Source organism: Elephas maximus, chromosome 3 (genome assembly GCF_024166365.1).
Source record: "Elephas maximus indicus isolate mEleMax1 chromosome 3, mEleMax1 primary haplotype, whole genome shotgun sequence".
NCBI lineage: Eukaryota > Metazoa > Chordata > Mammalia > Proboscidea > Elephantidae > Elephas > Elephas maximus.
The window spans coordinates 95483622-95504658 of NC_064821.1; the positions used below are offsets into that span (position 1 = coordinate 95483622).

A 21037-nucleotide genomic window follows, 5' to 3' on the forward strand; every position below is an offset into this window, starting at 1 on the left:
TGTGATAAATGGTTACCTTTTAAAAATTACATTTTCTAGCTATTTGTTGCTAGGGATTACATATTACTGATATTATTCCCAGCAGTTCTTTTTTATAAACTAAATTTTGTTACATTCACATGGTTCAAAATTTAAGGCACATAATGACACAGTGAAAAGTCCTCCTACCACCCCTTATCCTAGTCATTCAGTTCTCTTTTCCAGAGGTAACCAATGTAATCAATTCCTTATATCTTCTCCCAGAACGATTATATAGATACAAGTATATTGTGTGCATACGCTCATATATGGTATGTTGCCATTAAATCAACGGTAGGGCTGATAACAGACATAAACTCAGACGAAGAGCCTATTGTGGGAAGTGCAGTTTGGTTTTATAATCTGATGTTTGTAAAGACTGTGTCAGGGCAGTGTTGATTCAGTGACAGAATTTTTGCCTTCCATGTGGGAGACCCATAATCACTTCTGGTCCAGTGCACCTCACATGCAGCAACAGCTTGTCTGTCAGTAGAGGCTTCTGTGTTGCTGTGATGATGAACAGGTTTCAGCAGAGCTTCCAGACTACGAGTGACTAGGAAGAAAGGCCTGGTGATCTACTTCTGAAAATCAGCCAGTGAGAACCCTACGGATCACAAGAGTCCAATCCCAGCTGATTGTGGGGATGGTTGGGCAGCATTTTGTTCCACTGTGTGCCGGGTTGCCATGAGTTGGGGGCTAACACCACGATAGCTAGGAACAACACAATGATTGTAGACTTCCCAAACCCTCTGGAAAAAGCCATTTACTGAAAATTTCAAAATAGATGACACAGCCATTCCCATTCAGTATACTTCTCTACAACAATTCCCTGTGTTTCGGAAAAGAAAACCAGACTTTAAAAAACAGCAGAGCGGAGTCCTTCCTTGTCGAAGCCCCTCACTCTTCTTTCAGTGCGTACAGCACGTCATCCTGGCTGACGTTGAGCCGCACACGAAGGAGCAGGTCATTCCTGCTGGGCTCCACGAGGAGCAGGCGACAGGAGCCCAGGCGTGAGCACACGGCCATAGTCTCGGACATGGTGGGGTAGGGCAGTCCCTCCATCCTGCACAGAACCACGTGCTGACTGTACACCTGCACGCAAGAAGCAAAGCCGAGGTGAGCTGCTGAAGGGTTCAGAGGCAAGGTATGACTGGGTCTGATCATTTTATTTCTTCTTTTGGGAAAATGAGACACTTGGTGTCCAGGATATGAAATACCTCAGAAATCGTCAATGGATACCTGATGATATACAAATGCAGAGGCGGAATGCAATGCTGGCCTTGAAATCGAACACCAGATCTGAATCCCGGTTCTACCATTTACCTAGGTGCGCAACCCTGGGCAGTGACACTTCACTTTCTGAGCTTCAGTTTCATCTATAAAATGTGCTGCCACCACCCTCGTGAATTAATGGATATAAACACACAGCAATTGTCACTGTTACAGACAGTCCTGGTCTCCAGGGGCTGAGAGTCTACAATTGAGACTGTCATAATCCAGTCAAGTTTTGCTACAAGGGCATTTTCCTTAGCTGATACGGTGAGCAGGTGCCACAGCACGACTCTTGGAAAAGCACAAAGGCCCAGAGAGAATACTGAATAAGGGGAGGGAGGAAGAGAACTAGAACCCCATCACAAAGCCCCCCACTGGGTCAGGTGAGTCTGTGCCACTTCCTGGTAATTGTTTGAGTTTATCCCCATCACCAAAGTAAGAGCTTATTAGAAGCAGAGATATTCGCTGATTCAGCTCAGTGTCTCTGGTGCCCACCACAGTTAGTGACACACTACAGGTATTCAGGAGATGTTTACAAACTAGATTGCATCACTCTTTGCAGAAGAGCTGTGTGGGACTCTTAGAAGGGGAACAGTAAAGGTCAAAACATGACCATCAACTAAGTTTTTAATAAACAATGTACCAACCCCGCAAAAAGCAAACCAGCTGATTCCAACTCATAGTGACCCTATAGGAGAGTAGAACTGCCCCGTAGGGTTTTCAGGGAGCAGCTGGTGGATTCAAATGGACAACCCTTTGGTTAGCAGCCAAGCTCTTAACCACTGCACCACCAGGGCCCCTTAGACAATGTACCAACAACCCATTAAAAAAGTAGCCAAAAGGAAAACATTTCCCTGACCTATGTTAATTAAATAAAGATGTCAACAACATGCACCACAGACATAATGCACGCTCTCAGGTACACACACACATCTTTAACAATTCATTTTCCAAAGCAGCTCCTGACCTACCAACAGCAGTCTTAGATTGGACCCTTAAGGAACGTGCTCTAATGATTCCTTTTATGCAACCTCAAATAGCATTCAGAGTCTGATCTTTGTGATTGTTTACACGTGGTCTCATTCTGGAATCCTTGCCCCACTACAAAATAAGCTATAGTAGGACGGTAACTTCTGTCTTGTTCATCTTTGAAGCTCCTACTCCTAGAACAACCTCTGGCACAGAGTAGGCCTTCCATCTAACGTGCAGAAACCACCTCCTAAAGGTCTCTATTAATTAAAATAGGTGCTGGCCCGATGTTCTTTAGCATAATCAGGGTGGAACAAAATAGACAAACTGATATACACTGATAGGAATTCCCATGTATTCTAAAGGTACCAGAACAAAACCCAGAGGGAGAATGATCACCTGTTGAAATGTTGCTTCCTCCAGGCCTGTTCTACGGAACTCTGCAAGGATGGCTCTCAGGAAGCCCTGTTCCAGAACCGAGGAATTTCTTAAAAGAAATGAGGAGATGTGAGTGCTCCCAAGTGGCTGGACCACCGGCCCAGAGGAAAAGTCAAATAGTTTCTCTGTGTCTTTAGAAAAGAGAAAGAACTAGGAAATGTGTTCCCCTGTATTACTCAGCAAGGTTAGCCTTTATGCCTAAAGTCTTGAACTGTTACGGAAAATGTAAGGGAACATACCAGCACCCTCATTCATGAGCTGAGTATATCACTGGCTGTTTCCTGTTCCTTACCCCCATAATGCATGTATTCCACTAAGCCCCACATTACAGTGACACTACAGTACAGCTCAACAAATGGTGACTACCTGAGGTTTACCGGTCTGTCTCCCTGACTAGACTACACCCCTTAAGAAAAAGAACGTCTTTAGTAAATTCAGGCTCAGTGACTAAAAACTGAGACAAAGGAACACATTGCCATGGCCTTCCCAGACTCTGGACCTCTCCAGCAAGGCCCAGGTTAAATAAGAGGAAGCATCTTACTTGATGGCAGTGATGTATGATGATGAAAACATCTCGTCCACAGCTTCCATCAAGTGGGCCACAGTGACCAGGCCAGGGGAGTCAGGCTTCTGGGGGGACAACTCACAGATCTCGGTGGCACGCCTACAAATGTCTAGGCAGCGTCGTGCATCTCCAGAGAGGGCTGCTACCTGCAAGAAGGACACTTTATTTTAATCACATAAGGTCCCCCTGCCATTTCAGCCCAGATCTATGCAATACTGGCCTTGCAATCACAATGCCAGGTCTGACTCCTGGTTCTGCCATTTACCTAGATGTCCAACCCTGGGCAAATGACCTTCTGAGCTTCAATATTATCTGTAAACCATACTGTCACATCAATTCTGTGTTCCACTGAAAAAGGAAGGTGGTGCTGGCAAGTTAAGTCCCTACTCCTGGCTGGGAGCCTGTGGACACATAGGAAGTAAACTATTGTGCTCTGCCTGGGACTCTACTCACTGAGTCCAAACCTTTGTCTTGGTTTTATGGGTAACTCCACAATGGAAAGGGCAGACAATCTCAGCTTTGATTAATATTAAGAAAGCCAAAGTCTAGAAGAAGACACCCTTAGCCCAATATCATTACTGATCCTTCTAGAACAGGAGCGTTCTTGTTCTTTGCAGGAATAGAGCAGTGTGACCCCACAAGCAGCCAGCCAAGGCCAGGAGGTAGCGGGAGAGCCTATGTAGAGATAAAGCTACAGCCTGGGCCTCCCTTGTAGCCCGTGGTGAATTTGGGGGACTGCCTAGTCAATGGCTAAGACAACATCAGTCGGGAATGGGGAAAAGAAACCACAGACCCTGAAGACACAGAAGAATCAGACGAACCCACAACAGCTCTGCTGCTGCTCCTTCCTTTCCGTGTACACTGAGGCTGAGGGGCTCCTGGGCTCCCTCCCCAGGGAATCTTCTACCTTTTCCCAAGCTGACGTAGAAAGCCACTTGCATTTTAAGTTTCAACAAAGGAATTCTTTTTTAAAACAATTTATTGTATTTTTGTTGTTAAGAATATACTCAGCAGAACATATGCCAATTCAACAATTACTACATGTATAATTTAGTGACACTGATTACAGTCTTCAAGTTGTACAATAATTCCTACCCTCCTTTTCCAAATTGTTCCTCCCCAATTAACATAAACTCACTGCCTCCTAAGGTTCTTATCTAATCTTTTGAATTGCTGTTGTCCATTTGATCCCACACAGATAGATCCTAAAAGAGCACAATGCTCAAGGCAGATATTCCTTACTAGTTCAGCTAAGTTGTTTGGTTTTAAAAAGATTTCAGGGGGTATTTTTGGTTTAAGTTTTTCTCAGGGCAATAGTTTCCAACCTCCATGGCTCCAGAAAGTCTAGATTCCATGAGAAATTTAAAAATCTGTTCTATATTTTCCCCCTTTTGATCAGGATTCTGCTGTAGAATCTTTGATCAAAATGGTTAGTAATGGTAGCTGGGCACCATCCAGTTCTTCTGGTCTCATAGTAAAAAGGCATCACTGAGGGAATTCTTGGACTCCCTACAGCCTGCAAGGACTTCGCAGTTTCTGTTATTCCTGGAACTTGCCAAGAATCTCCAAATCTCTACCACTCACCTGATGACCATCATATCTAGCCTGGCGACATCCCCAAAATGATTATTTCCTTCCAAAATTTATGGTATAATAAGTTTAAAAACCAAACTGAACAGGCATATGAATACACACACACACATTTCTGTTTTCAGAATTCAAATATAGTACAAGAGACCAAAACACCAACATACAAAAGCATCTCAGAGGAAAAAGAGAGACAACAACCTGAAATATATAGAATGACACACAAAAAAAGGACTATTCAGAGAAAAATAAGAACTCCTAGAAACTTAATGATAGCAGATAGCAGAAGCAAAAAAAAAAAAAAAAACCTCTCCTGAATAGAAGGGTTAGACGGTAACTTCGAGGGTCTCTCCTAGGAACTATCTCCTAGAGGGCAAAGTCTGAAGACGGGCACCATATCTGGCTCACCTCCAACCCCGAACCTAGTACAGTATCCAGCTCCAAGCAGGTGTTACAGATGTGTGCTGCTGCTGTAAGTGTTCAGAGTTCAGATCGTTTGGAACAAGAAGAAACTAGAAATAAGTTTATAATTCTTTTCAGTGCCGAAATATTTGTGAATTTGTGGTTTCTTTCTTTCATCTTGAAGCAGATATTTAACCCATTTTGTTCCTCAGCTGGCTCAAAGACTGGTCTGTAGGGTAGACTCTTTCTCCTAGTGAGCTTGGAAGACATAGGTACCCAAAATCCCATATCTAGCGTGGAATGTGTACCTTGCTAGGTAGGTTATAGACATGACCTCAATTAACTCTCAAAAGGACCCTATGAGGTAGCTATTATTATTCCCATTTTTCAGAGAAGAAAACTGAGGCTCAGCGATGTTTTAAATAACTCTCTTATACCTTCCCACCTGACTAGTAAACGTTAGAGCCAGAATTCAAACCAGGTGGGGTCTATCCGACTCCAATTATACTGCCCTCTTCATTATATAAAGCTGTTTGTTCCCCCAAATTAATTAATGTTAACTTGTATATAACCCACCCACCCACTGCCGTCGAGTCGATTCTGACTCATATAAGCCTACCATATTCACGGCCTTCTAATTGATTATTCAATGAGAAGGTTATGGAATTTTCCAATTTTGTTTCTATTTTTTGGTATTTGTTTTTATAGGACTTCCTCAACTTCAGCCTTGAAGCACACAGCACAGGGTCTCACACCTGGAAGGTGCCCACGACTGTGACTGCTTTGTAGGTACAGCTAGGAGCTCCCCGAAGGCAACTTACCTTCCTGGCTACCAACTGGATAGCATCATCCTCAAAGACCTTCATGTGTTTGAGTCGGGACATTAGGATCTGCTGCAGTTGGCTGTGAGTATAGGGTTGAAAGGACATCCTGGTGAGACCCTGGGAGCCAAGACAACAGAGAAACAAGGTCACTGAATGCCCACTCCGATCGTCCAGGTGGAAGGCAAATGCACAGGTCCCAAGCCTGATTTCCAAGTGCCATGCAACAATCCACACAACACTTCATCCCAGGACTGCTTTCAGCTCCTTTTGTTGCTGACAGTGGCCAGTGGGTCCTGTAGGGGAGTAGTTCTATAGCTATTTGTTCATTTAGTTTAAGAACCTTTTATTGTAACAGAATTGTTAAAAGTAGGTGAAGCAGAGGTGCTTTATTCAAAGTGGGTGGGAAGATCTTATGATCTACTACAATATGCACAGCCATAGCCCCTGGCTTCCCTCATCCTGCTTATAAATACATCTTTGATGTTGTACTTCCTGTTCCACAAGGGCAGAAACCACATCTGCCTTGTTCACTGCTATACTCCAAGCATCTAACACTGCCTGGCACATTACACATTATAAGTGCTTAAATACTTTTTAAAATAATTAAGCCTCCATGGCTTGTGCAATTTAAAAGTGCACTAGCAGAAGAACACCAAGAAGCTGTGATGCTTGCAGAAAATCATGCAATGGTGACACGACATAGGGAAATCACTCTTCTTAATTTTTCCCATTTATGTTAGTTTCCTGGGTATTCATTTTTGCGGAAGAACTTCTTGTTCCAGCTTATGGGGCTGTTAAGAACAGCTCGAGAATTGCCCTAGGACCTACCAGTCGGCTCGCCACCCGGTTCATCATGATTCGCTCTGGCAGGTCCATTGTGTTGGCAATGGTCAGGACCACTAGCCGGGCCTCCTTGTGAGTGGGCCAGTCAAAGAGATTGTACATGACGTCCTGTTTCTGAGTCCACAGGAGGTCGAGCTGTCAGGGAAATGGTGAGAGGTGCAGGGTCAGCCCCAGAGTGTTACCATTGTTTTGGCTGCATGTGTTTCCCGGGTTACACCACCAGAGCAGCAAAGGGGAGGTCAAAAGGGTCATTCTCTAAGTTGCGACACACCCCTCTCACCACCTGGGAATGGACTGATTCATGAAGGACAGAGCCAGGACCTCCTTCCTGCCCAGTAATTGCTCTTGAAGCATTAGTCAAGTATGGTCCCATTTCTCCTCCAGTCCCCTGTGGGTACCTTCTCACCTCATCCACAAGCAGCACAGTGGTTTCCTGAGGGGAGCCTCGTGTGCAGAATCGCTTTGCCAGCAGTTGTGCCGCGTGGTTGGCTGTTGCCTTTTGGCCTGTCAGCTTCTGCATTGGGGAAAAACACCTTAAGCTGTGGTAAACTCTAAGGGTTTAACTCCTCTGGGCTTAAAGCTAAATCTGGAAGCAGAGTAAGCTTTTTAGCCTGAGGACTTCAGTATCACTCTAGCCTCAACCTTAACCTGGAAGGACAAGAGAAGACACCATATGAGAAGATTAAAAAAGGAAGAAAATCTGTGTTTGAAGTTCAAACAAGTCACAAACTGTTCCCAGAAGCCCTTCCAAAATTACTATCACATGACCAATAAGCCCCAACAGCTTTGCTTACCTGTAAGATCTGTACATAGACCTGGTGGGGCTCTGTCAGCTTCATGCCATTGACCTCAACGTATTGAAAGGGCGGAACATCATTTGCTTGGGCTGCCTGCTGCAGACAGCGTGTCACCTCGTGCACAGTGGCAGTCTTCCCTGTCCCAGGGACCCCGGAGATGTACATGCACCTAGGGTAAGAAAGGAAGACCCACAGGCTGGGTCTGGGCCAGCCTCCTCACACGGTAATTAGCCAGGAGTGTAGGAATGTGTCCTGAGGGAAGGATTGAGACCCCTGAAATGTGAAGGTGAAAGCAGTAAGAGCCATCCTTGGAAGAGGGTCACAGTAGGACCTTGTCAGAGATTGAATTATGTCCCCCACAAAATGTGTGTATCAATTTGACTGGGTCATGATTCCTGGTATTGTGTGACTGTCCACCATTTTGTCATCTGATGTGATTTTCCTGTATGTTGTAAATCCTGCCTCTGTGATGTTAATGAGGGTGGTTGGGCAGCAGTTGTTAGTGAGGTAGGGCTCAATCTACAACATTGGATTGTGTCTTGAGGCAATCTCTTTTGAGACATAAGAGAAGCAAGCAGAGAGACATGGGGACCTCATACCACCTAGAAAGCAGTGCCAGGAGCAGAGAGTGCCCTTTGGACCCAGGGTCCCTGCATGGAAAAGCTCCTAGTCTGGGGGAAGATTGATGAGAAGGCTGACAGAGAGAGAAAGCCTTCCCTGAAACTGACGCCCTGAATTTGGACCTTTAGCCTACTTGACTGTGAAGAAATAAACTTCTCTTTGTTAAAGCCATTCCCTTCTGGTCTTTCTGTTATAGCTGCACTAGATGACAAAGACAGACCTATTTATAGCTAACCATCTACTCCATAAGCAATGCTGTATGCAAACTGCCTACCGAAGCAAGGCCAGTTTCATTCTTTCTGAAAAGCAGAATTTCTATTCCTATAAAATTACTTTGGTAACAGCTGCTTCATAAGCTTTAGGCTTAAGCAGTGATTTTGCCTATTCTCCTCACACTGAGGAAAGACCAAGAGGTGGCATGCTGTCAGGGTCCTTCCCCTCAAACCATCCTGCCTGCCTCAGCATGACTCACCCTCCAGTGCGGTCAAGGAGCTTGCTTTCCACAAAGTTGTAGATGTCCTGGAATTCCCGTTCCCGACAGGGGAGAGACTCAGGAACAGCAGAAACATGCAGCCTACAGTTATGGTAAATGTGCAAAAAGAGGACTTTAGAAGCATTTCACCACCTCCTCAATAAATTCTACGTCAAACCTCAACCACACATTCAAGGGAATGCATTCATTCTTCATTTTCTCCATTTGGCCTATAACCCTTGGCCTCCCTTTCTCCACCTAAATCACCCAACTCAGTGGTTCTTAACCAAGGACAGGTGTCACCCAGAGAGCTCGCCCAAGTCACATGGGTGAACATTATCCCAAGAGACTGGCTTAGTTGATTTCTGGCAGGATCTAGGCTTATGTGTTTCAGAAAAGGCCCCACATGGTTCTTTAGAGTACTATAACTGCAAAGCTGAGTCCTGACTACCCATCCTCCAGCCTTGAGAGAATGACGGTAGCCAATTGGCTGGTCGACGCCCCCAGAGCCCCTGAGCTCACCCAGATGCACCTGACAAAGGCTTCTTTTAAAACATGTTAGTGGACTCTGGAGGCTGAAGACACCCAATTATTAGTACTCCACCAGGTACCAGGCCACTCCCAGTCACCTCCCCACCCACCATGTCACTCACTTCCTCGAAGTTGTTTTTCAGGGCCTTGGGAAAGCCCTGGAAGAGTCCAGATCTAACTGGCTCATGTGCAGCAAAGCACAATGACCGACAAATGACCCTAGGCTGCCATGCATGCTCAATAATGCAAGAGAACTTATGTCAAAGAACCAAAAGACTCATGCCAAGGAACCAAAATCACTGGAAATGCATCATCGACAACAAAAAAAAACAAGCCGTTGCCACTGAGTCAATTCCGACTCATAGCGACCCTGCAGGAGAGAGTAGAACTGCCCCGTAGAGTTTCCAAGGATCACTTGGTAGATTCGGCCTGCTGACTTCTTGGTTAGCAGCTATAACACTTAACCACTACACCACCAGGGTTATATCTGAGCCCATTTCAAAAGCGTTTCTTCCGTTGGCCACTTCCGCCACCTCATAATAAATAAATCAGTAGAAACTATGAATAGGTAAAACCTCTGATCCTGCCTACTGTTTCCCTCCACCCTTAAATGCACAGGTATAAGTATAACTTGTACACTGCTCATGCAGATCAGGGAACTCAATCTGAGGCCAATACCTCTGCGTTCCCACTTGTTAGCCTTTCTCTCAAAACCAGCATCTGACAGTTTGGCTTCTTGCACTCTGGGCATAGACCCACTGGTCCGGTTTCAAACACACACGTTCATTTCACTCTACCTTTGTCAGGTACGTGAACGACTGTGGATTACCCCCACTTTATGGGAATGAAGCAGAGGTCCATCTCCCTTACCTAAGCCGGGCCTCCTCCAGCGCACTGGCTGGCTCCTGGGCAGCCAAGCTTCGGCTGCGGATCTGGGGCGTGACCTGACACGGAGTTCTACGCTTAGGCTGTATTCAAAAAGGAGAACACATTTCAGACGGGGAAAAAACCAAACAAACCCCAAACACCATCTAGGTCACCTGATAAAAGGAAGAGAGGTGGTGAAATCCTTAGTTCCTTCGTATAAAGCACCAGGATCCTCCCTCTTTCACCTTACAATTACACACGCATTTTGTTCAGAGCCCAAACACGTTTTCTCTTTTCTAGTTCACATACAGCATCAGGATTTGAGAACAGTGTCAACATGAGGAAGGAATAAATAAAATATGGATTAAAAATTGTTTAAAACTAAAATATCATCTTGAAAGAGAGACAAGAAATTATTAAGAAACCCTGTCTGTGTTACCCAATACAAGGCAGAGTAGGAAGCTTGAGTCATTTTCTAGATTAGTTTGAAAAGGTGACACAGCTTTAACTCCAAAACCAGAAAACCAAGCCCACTGCTGTGGAGTCAATTCCGACTCATAGCGACCCTATAGGACAGAGTAGAACTGCCTCATAGAGTTTCCGTGGAGTGCCTGGTAGATTTGAACTACAGACCTTTTGGTTAGCAGTCGAAGCTCTTAACCACTACACCACCAGGGTTTCCAGCTTTAACTCAGATCTTCCATATTCCACAATAATGTTCGTGAGGAAGTCTCACAGGATTTTTCCACTCCAAACCCTAGGATCACTGCTTAGACTTGGGAAACAACCCTGTTTTCTCTTCTTCCTTGCTACTGAGCTCCTTGCAGGTTCTTGGGTGGTGCTCAAACTACTAACTTAAAGGTTGGCAATTCAAAACCACCCAGTGGCACCAAAGAAGAAAGGCCTGGTGATCTGCTTTTGTGTAGCACCAGTCCTATTCTGTAACATGCTGGGTCACCAAGAGTCAGAATCGACTCCATGGCAACTGTTTTGTTTTCACTGGGTTCCTTAGAGCAGGCCTGCTAACTCCATCTCCACTGGGATAGTTTCTGCAAAGTACTTCAACCCCCTACCCTCTGGGCTGTAGAGTGATGATAATCTCTCTACCTTTTCCTCAGGCAGAAGTCTCTCAGACCCTTGGGTTTAAAACCTTTCATGACCTTTGGCATAAACAGTATGCTAGCCACTTTTTCTGCCTCTGGACTTCAGGCATCTCCATTCCAATTTAGCCTCAAGGTGGGTCCCTTCTGAAATGTGTGAAGCTCAGCAGACTGGAGTTGGAGTCTCATTGTTGTATAGGTTAAGCATTCCATCAGGTGATGCCTCCTGGATGTGTTAATTTTATAAAGTTTTGCATTTTTCCCTTTATTTCTGTGAGATAAGGCTTGCAAGCATAATTAGAGCTTTCCTGTGTAACAGAGAGACCCAGAGGAGTTTGTTTTGGTTTTTCTGTGTCATATTTGAAAAACCAGCTTCCCCATGTAACTAATTGAAAGGCTCCAGCAATAAATTATCTACCTAGTTCTCAGTGACATACTGTGATGGCACAGATCGGTGGTGCCAAAGTGCCACTGGCCTCAGTGGTAGATTGTATTGCCAGACTGTATTTCTAAAAATCCATATTACCAACCAAAAACTTAAACACACTTAGTAAGCATGCATTCCAATACTAAAAACACATGCTGTCAAAAATTAAAAATAAAAACTTGGTAACAAAAAGGGCTTTATACCAGTTAACAAAATCTGAAAATAGCTGAGAAAGTATCAAGAAGCCAGGTGAACATTTTAAGACAGAGGGGCCCCCAAATCTGCAATTCATACAAACAAGTTAAAGTAACAAACTAACAGGAAATGGGCCGGGGTGCAGAAACAAAACCATTCCCCAGAACTGTGGGGCAGAATATCAAAAAACAGCCCACAAACTTCTTTAGCTGTCTTTCAGAAGCAGCCAGATGAAACCAGCCCCAGGGACATGCGCAGAACATCCACCTGTGATGGCTGTGTGACCTTCCACCAGGGGCAGTGAGGGGCTGCAGCTGCAGCTGGGGAATTGAACTCGGGGAACAGGCGACTGTGCAGGTGCAACACCCCATAATAAGCCCTGTTACAGATCTCAGCAGCCTCTGGGACAGGAACCATCTTAAAAAGCTGCTGCATGCACACCTCAGTTAACCTATGGCTGCCCAAAACGGGCCACTTGCCAGAAAACTCCCCCTATGCCTCTGAATAAACATGACTTAACACCCGTCCAAAAAAAAAAACTTTAAAAACCCATATAAATCCTTTGTCCTGGGAGATGGAGCAGGGGGTGGGGGGGTGGTGTGGTGGGGGTGGTGGTGTGGTGTGTGTGTTTAAGTGTTGCCTAGGTCCTCCTTGTCTCCACTTGCAAGCCTCTGTAATAAAGCTTTGCTCGTGTGGAAAATTCTCCATTCCTTACCTGTTCATTCTTGACCCGTGAGAGGCAAGAACCTTATTCAATAAAAGGCATAGAGGTGCTGGCAACAATTTGACCTTCATTTTTATTGTGCTGAAGGTGTTTCCACACCCTAAATTCCTCTTCCTGGAAGAGGCAGTCGAAAAATAAAATGACATACTGCATTGGGCAAATCTACTGCAAAAGACCTCTTTAAATGCAATCCCTATCCAAATGCCAACAGAATTCTTTAAAGAGATGGAAAAACTAATCATTAACTTTATATGGAAAGGGATGAGGCCCTGCGTAAGTAGAGCACTATTGAAGAAGAAGAATCAAGTAAGAGGGCTCGTACTACCTGACCTCAGAACCTACTATACAGCTACAGTAGTCAAATCAGCCTGGTACTGGTACAAGGACAGATACATTGACCAATGGAACAGAATTGAGAACCCAGGTGTAAACCCATCCACCTATGGTCACCTGATCTTCAACAAGTGCCCAAAGTCCATCAAATGGGGAAAAGACAGTCTTTTTAACAAATGGTGCTGGCAAAATAGGACGTCCATCTGCAAAAAAACAAAATAGGACCCATACTTCACGCCATATACAAAAACTAATTAAAAATGGATCAAAGGCCTAAATATAAAGCTAAAAACTATGAAGTTCATAGAAGAAAAAACAGGATCAACACTAGATGTCCTAATACACAGCATTAACAAGATACAAACCACAACCAACAACACATAAACTCCAGAAGATAAGCTAGATAACTAGGATCTTCTAAAAAGCAAACACTATGCTCATCAAAAGACTTCACCAAAATAGTAAAAAGAACCTACAGACTGGGAAAAACTTTGGCTATGACAAGTCCAACAAAGGTCTAATCTCTAAAATCTACAGGAAAATCCAAAACCTCTACAACAAAAAGACAAATAATCCAATTAAAAAATGGGCAAAGGAAATGAACAGGCATTTCACTAAAGACATTCAAGTGGGTAACAGACACATGAGGAAATGCTCGAGGTCATTAGCCATTAGAAAAATGTGAATCAAAACCACAATGAGATACCATCTCATCCCAACATTACTGGCACAATCAAAGAAAAAACAGAAAATAGCAAGTACTGGAGAGGCTTTGAGGAGATTTTGAAAACCCCAATCAACATTCCTTCCCCCCTTTCTTTGTTTTGCTAACCACAAGCTTGTTTTGAACATTTTTCAAGAAGTCGCAGCAGGTAGTGGCTCCATCCACTGAACTGGCCCAAGGTACACCTTGAAGCATGCACAGATTAAAAAAATCACATCCTTCAACCGACCCCCCCCCCGTTCCCAGACTGATTGTCACCGCAAAGAACGATATTTCCCAGTCCATGATTTTACCCAATTCCATTTTAAAAGTGAGAGGTCCCACTACACGTACATCCGGCAAAAGATGATTTAATAGCCAACCCCCCAAATATGGGCATGGGAGGGGTAAGGGCGGAAAGTTCCGGGTACCGAACCCAACCCCCAATGCCATTAGAAACAAAAAGCTCCCCAGCCCCCTTAGAGAGCGAGCACGTGGCCTTATGGTTATTAGACCCCACGCACTCCTTGCATGCACAGACACTAAACTTGCCACTTTGTTTCCCTTGTGATCAGCGTCCCTCTTATTTCAATCGGCTGATAAGACAGGACAAGGACCCGAGTGGTGACTCTGCCGGGATGGCAGACTGTGAAACCCAGGCGGTGAATATCTGGACCCCTGATAGCCCTTAAGGCATGCCCCAATCTCATTTGATTGGTAAGGAGTCTTGGGCAGCTACCACAATTCCCACTGGGGACAAAGTCCACTGCGTACCCACCTCAGCTCCGGAACAGAAACTGGACGGGACAGACCTCTAACTTCAGGTAAGCACGCTCTGCCAGGTTGTTCCACTGGTCTCGGGAAATTTGGCACGAAGAGGGTGGCCAAGTGCAGTCCTAAGACCAAACCCCGCAACAAGGAGGGAAATAGGGGTTGTGGCCGACTGGGACCCACTCTTGCCTAATTAAGGGACCCTCGCCCCGTTGGTGACCTGAGGGGTTCCAGTCCCTCTGCAGGTTTTTTGGAACACTCTTCTCTCCTTTCTCATCTTAGTATCCACTCTGCTGTCTTTTCACTCTCCATCTTTTATTTTCTCTCCACGTAGAAAAGGGTGGATTTTTCCTTTTTTTTCTTCTCACCCCTGGGAAGACTATAATCCCAAAAATTACCAACCCTGGGTATGGGTTGGAGACGTAGGTCTTGGTTTGGGACTAGCCCAAGAAGTTAAGCTTGAAAGTCCCTCTGTAGCCTTAAAAAAATTTTTTTTTTTCTGTCTCTTTTTCCCTCTTAAAAAGAAAAAAATATTTTTAACCTCATTTGAGTCAGGGGCTGTGATGTCTGACCCCTAATTAAATACAAGAGATGGAAACCTAATAGTGATAAATATCTAAATGGGAAATAAAAGTTCAATACCTTGTGACTCCCCCTTAGGATGTGTCTTAAAGCATTGGGATTTTTTTCAAATCTGAGGGAATGAAGAAAAAGAATTAACTTTCTTTTGTAATGTAGCTTAGCCCCAGAACCAACTAGGGAACTAACAAGAATGGCCAATTGGGGGTTCTACAGCTTACAACACAATTTTAGAGTTAGATTTATTTTGTAAAAGAGAAAAAAAAAAAAAAAAAGGCGGGATAAGATCCTTTATGTACAGACTTTTATGGCCCTCTATAGTATAACAAGGATCTACAAAAAGTGTAAAATAATGGTTTAAAAAGGAGAAAGACAAAAGCCTAAAGAAAAGCAGGGGACTCCCATCCTTGCACAATCGGAGGAGGATCTTGTTCTTGGCCCCTCCCCCATATCAACCCACCTACCCCCAGATTCCCCAAACAGCCCCCGCCAACCCAGGACCAGGGGCTAGAGTGTTGGGGAGTGGCACTCAGGCCACAGGCACGCTCCAGTCGGGAGCACTGCAGACGGTCAACCACGGGGATATACTCTCATCCACGTACCTTTTACCACCTTGGACCTGTTTAATTGGAAAAACAATTTACCCGCCTATAGAGAGGACCCCCTAAAGATGTATGATATGTTCTCCATTTTCAACACCCACCAGCCCACATGGGCAGGTTGCCAAGCTCTAATGGAGGTCCTCCTTATAGCAGAAGAAAAGAGAATGATACTAAAAAAAGCTAGGCGACAGGCAGAGCGAGAACATACTGAGAACCTACAGGACCCAGTTAAACAAGAGGCATCTTTACCTATACCAGGGCAAGACGCCAACTGGGATCCCAATCAGGAGCCACGACAGAACAGTCTGAGGCACTACTGACGCTGTCTACTAACTGGTCTAAAAGAGGGGGCTCAAAAACAAAAAAACAACCTCTCTAAAATATATGAAGTAGTACAAAACCTAAAGAAAATCCTTCTGAGTTTCTTGAAAGAATCTTTCAGGCCTTCCGACAACACACGGACCTGAACCCAGAAGCACAAGACAATCAGTGGATGATTAACGTGCTCTTCATTGGACACAGCGCTCCGGACATCAAGAAAAAGCTCCAAAAGGTAGGTGGGGGGGGGGGGTGGGGGAGGGTGGGTATGCCAATATCTCAGTTAGTAAAAATTTCTTCTCGAGTTTTTAACAACAGAGACCAGGACACTGAACAAAAAGCTCAGAAAATGAGATGACAGGCCGCCCTCCTGGCAGTGGCCCTGACCCAACCAGCACCTACAAGCCAGAACCAAGTTTCCCAACACCAAGAGAGAGAGCCAAGAGCCCACTCAGAGAAGCCCAGGGAGCTGAGAGGCCACCCCGCTTTGAGCCCAAACCAGTGCGCATACTGCAAACAGGAGGGCCACTGGCAATGAGAATGACCCCGAAGAAGAAGGTATGAAGAGAATGTAAAAAGATGGTGAGTCAAGACCCAAGCTCACAGTGATGAGGCCCGGAAAATACAACCGACCCCCTTAAGGGGTCAGTTAAAATCTCCCCCTAAAGCCCTGGGTAACCCTGCAAGTGGAGAGAAAAGAATTCGAGTTCTTACTGGACACTGGGGCCACCCACTCACTCTTGAACCAGGCCCCTGCCCCTCTATCTAAAAAAACAACTCAAGTTGTAAGAGTCACAGGGCAACCAGAAAAACAGAATTTCTTAAAACCCCTCACCTGCAAAGCAGGGGCCCACCAATTGGTGCATAGCTTCCTGTATATCCCAGAATGCCCTATCCCCCTGCTTGGCCAAGATATCCTAACCAAATTACAGGCCCAGGTCACGCTCGCCTCACCAGCAGTTGAGGTAAGCATACCCCCAGAACAAGCATGGGCCTTACAGGCATTCCCCACTGATACCCAAAGGTGTCATGGCCCGTATATGGGCTGACAGACTCCCAGGATGGGCAGTCTCTGCCCAACCTGTTAGAATCTGGCTCAAAGAAGGGGCTCCCATCCCCTGCCTGAGACAGTATCCCATCAGGAAAGAAGCAAAAGACGGACTCCAGGAGGTGGTAGGCATGTTCCTGAAACATAGATTGATCTGGCCTTGCCAATCTCCCTACAACACCCGATCTTCCTGGTGAAGAAACCAACTAGAGAATAACAGTTTATACAAGATCTAAGAGCCATCAACCGAATCGTAAGTGACATACACCCTGTGGTCTCCAACACATACACCCTATTATCTGCACTCCCAGGAGACAGACTGTTTTAGACTTAAAAGATGCCTTCTACTGCACCCCCTTGAAAGAGATTCTCAAGAAATCTTTGCTTTTGAGTGGGAGGACAAAAGTGGGCGAAGATCCAAGTATTGTTGGACAGTGCTGCCCCAAGGGTTCAAAAACAGCCCCACTATTTTTAGAAAAATCCTGGGGAGAGATCTCCAAAAGTTACAGTTAGAAAAGGGGGTCCTTCTTCAATATGTTGACGACCTGCTGATTGTCAGCACCAATAAAGAGGCCTCAGACAAAAATACAATTAAAACCCTGAATCACCTGGCAGCCTTAGGCTATAAAGTCTAAAGAGAAAAGGACCAAGTTACTTGCCAAGAGGTTCAATACCTAGGCTTTTCCTTTACAGACAAACAAAGAACTCTCCTCCCAGCCCGTAAAGAGCCTATTTGCCAAACTCATTTCCCCTCGACAAAGAGACAACTCTGAGGGGTTTGGGGGATGGCAGGGTTCTGCCGAATTTAAATCCCCAACTTTGGACTCATCACAAAACCTCTATACGAGGCCACAAAGAGAGCAGATAGTGATCTTTTTATGGACACCCCAGTGCCAACAGGCATTTCAAGAACTAAAAGCCTACCTCATGAGGGCCCCCACCCTTGGCCTCCCAAATCTAACCAAGCCTTTTAAGTTCTACATAAATGAGAGGCAAAGAGTTGCTCTTGGGGTCCTCACACAAATGCTAGGGCTCCTGAAGAGACAGGTAGGGTATTTTTCAAAACAGACTCTGTAGCCCAGGGCTGGCCTGCCTGCCTTAGGGCAGTGGCAGCCACTTGTAATCTAATCCTAGAAGCTGAAAAATTGACTATGCAACAGCTTATAGCAAAATACACCCCTCATGCAGTTTTGACCCTGCTAGAACAAAAGGGCGGACTCTGGTTAACTACCGGTCAGATGGGAAGGTACCAGGCTATTTTACTAGGCAACCCCTTGATCACCCTGAAGGTATGCACCACCTTGAACCCAGCCACCCTCCTCCCCACACAATCACTGGATGGGGACCAACGACACGATTGTGACGAGACAATAGAAGAGGTCTTCTCGAGTTGTCCAGACCTGCGAGACCAGCCCCTAGAGGCTCCAGACCTAGAGCTGTTCACTGATGGCAGCAGCTTTGTAAAAGGGTGTATGTGACACGCAGGATATGCAGTTGTCACCATCAAACCCACTCCTGAGGTGATCAAAGCTGAACCCCTACCCACTGGGACATCGGCTCAAAAGGCAGAAATAATAGCCTTAACCAGGGCCTTCCATCTAGCCACAGGTAAAAGGGTCACGGTTTAGACTGACTCACGTTATTCCTTCTCTGTGGTACACGCCCACAGCGCCATCTGGCGAGAGAGGGGAATGTTAACAGCTAACAATAAAAAAATTAAACATGGAAAACAAATACAAGAAGTCTTGAAAGCTGTACTCCTACCCACTGAAACAGCAGTTGTGTATTGTCCTGGACACCAGAAGGGGACATCTCCAGAGGCCCAGGGTAACAACTTTGCTGACCAAGCCACCAAACAAGCAGCACGACAGGTAAGCTCGCCCTCAACCGAGCCAGCCCAGGCGTGTCCCCTTATTCTCATAGACCCCCCAAGGGACCTTCAGCTCATTTATACCCTCAAAGACAAAAAAAAAGAGAGAAGAGTGGGGGTTCACTGAAAAAGAGGGACACTGGTATAAAAACCCTGAGGGCAAGGTATATATACCTGAGGGACAATTGTGGATGATCCTCAAAACTCTACGAAGGTACCCATTGGGAAGTAAAGGCTACTCAAAACTGGGCTAGACCTGTAATAGCAGGACCTCAAATGACCCGTGTTATCTGAGAAATAGTTCACAGATGCAAAATTTGTGCACAGAACAACCCATGACACACACGGCTATCCCCCATTCAAGGAACACAATATAGAAGACAATACCCAAGAGAAGACTGGCAGGTAGACTTTACTGTCATGCCCCCTACCCGCAGAGGCCTGACATACCTCCTAGTCTTGGTAGATACCTTAACAAATTGGGTTGAAGCTTGCCCCTGCAAGACAGAAAAAGCTATAGAAGTGACAAAGGCCTTGTTAGAATAAATCATCCCGCGGTTTGGGCCCCCAACCTCCATCCAATCAGACAATGGGCCAGCCTTCGTGGATGAAGTCACACACTCCATCTCCTCTGCGTTGGGAGTTAAGTAGAAATTACATGTGGCTTGGACGCCCCAATCCTCAGGAAAAGTAGAACAGATGAACAACACCTTAAAAAAAACTACTGCCAAACTATGTCAAAAAACCCACCTACCTTGGGTAAAGGCTCTGCCCACTGGATCTCTTGAAGATAAGGGTTTTTCCTAAAAGCAGGCTTAAACTATGCCCTTTTGAAATGTTATATGGGTAGGCCTTCCTAAGGCAGGCGGGTTGGGACCCTCACTTGGAACAAAAGGCCTTGATCTGAGCTTACCTACAAGCCTTGCAGGCAGCTCAGTCATCAATAACTCAATATTCTGAAGAAGCTCTGTCCTTCTGACACCCCTCTCTATTCTTTCCAACCTGGCAACTGGGTTCTCCTTAAACACTGGGAGACAGATGACAGCCTACAGGAAGTGTGGGGGAGACGCTATCTTGTTTTATTAACCATCCTCTCTTCTGTAGAACTAGAGAGAGTGAGGCCTTGAGTCCATTACACTCGGATAAAGAAGGCTCCGCCTGTCGCTGAGACCAGAACTTCTAGAGACACAAAAACATTTCACTGTGACTCCCCGGCAAAGCAGGACAGGAGACCTCAGGTGGCTGTTCACGAAAAATAACCCTTAAGAGATAAGAAACGGGTTTTTTTTTTTTTTTTTTTTTTTGCCTGAGATGCTCTCTTTCAAACACCCCCATCGACCTTCCATATAACCTGTTTAATAGTTATTTCTAACCACCTCTACTACTCTTAGAGGTATGATGCTCAGCCTAACCCTCACCTTTGTCTTGGCCTGGAGTGGGAGACCTGTCGCTGCCTCCCCTAACACCCGCTGCCTCCCCTAACACCCAACTCAAAACCCTCCTTTCCCCATGGGGTAAGAATACTGTTATTCAAATTTCTCTGTCAAAACCCTCCTTTCCCCATGGGGTAAGAATACTGAGGGCAATCTCAAAGATTGTCAGGTTTGTAATCAGCATCCCCAGAGTGAGGGGTGTGGCCTACCCACTGCTGTCCTTGTAACCAATTTGTCAAATGTCCAAGCAGTCCAGGGAGAGAGATCCTCAATATATACCCTTACCCCAATTTTCATTGCAACCCTCCTTAACACACACCACAACAATATCTTTGTTTTAATGTAACTGATTTTTATAACTACACCCAAGAAAACCAGTCTACTTGTGAGAACACTAAAAACCTAATTTAAAATCATACTCTCCCAGCTTACTGATCCCTTCACCTTTACTGATAAGACCTGGGAAGGGCATCAGGCTGAAACTCTGTATCATGTTCCCCAAATACAACTCATGCTTGTCTTAACGACAGTAAAAATGTTTGTAAAAATGACTCTAAACCAATGCCTTATAAATACTTAATACAAGGGCCGTGTCCTTGGGCCTTAGTACCTCAATATCTCAGAAACTGGGCCCAGCTGTCTCAGGCTTGTGCTAATAAGACCCTCCAGAAACTATGGGAGACTACATGTCAGCTAAGAACAACTTAGAGACCCCCAGGCCTCCTACC

The 21037-nt window shown here is 45.3% G+C and overlaps 1 protein-coding gene across 1 annotated transcript in view; it reads right to left on the reverse strand.

Moving 5' to 3' along the window:
- Positions 1-251: 251 nt before the first annotated feature.
- Positions 252-21037, reverse strand: part of ORC1 (origin recognition complex subunit 1) — a 44607-nt gene continuing 23821 nt past the window's right edge. Inside the window, exons 10-18 of the mRNA XM_049879242.1 lie at positions 10210-10307; positions 8809-8910; positions 7713-7884; positions 7325-7432; positions 6904-7053; positions 6073-6192; positions 3239-3408; positions 2659-2746; positions 252-1110 (exon numbers count right to left, since the gene is read on the reverse strand). Of these exons, the coding sequence (XP_049735199.1) occupies positions 916-1110; positions 2659-2746; positions 3239-3408; positions 6073-6192; positions 6904-7053; positions 7325-7432; positions 7713-7884; positions 8809-8910; positions 10210-10307 (1203 nt within the window). The 3' untranslated portion in view covers positions 252-915. The remainder of the gene's footprint in view (positions 1111-2658; positions 2747-3238; positions 3409-6072; positions 6193-6903; positions 7054-7324; positions 7433-7712; positions 7885-8808; positions 8911-10209; positions 10308-21037) is intronic.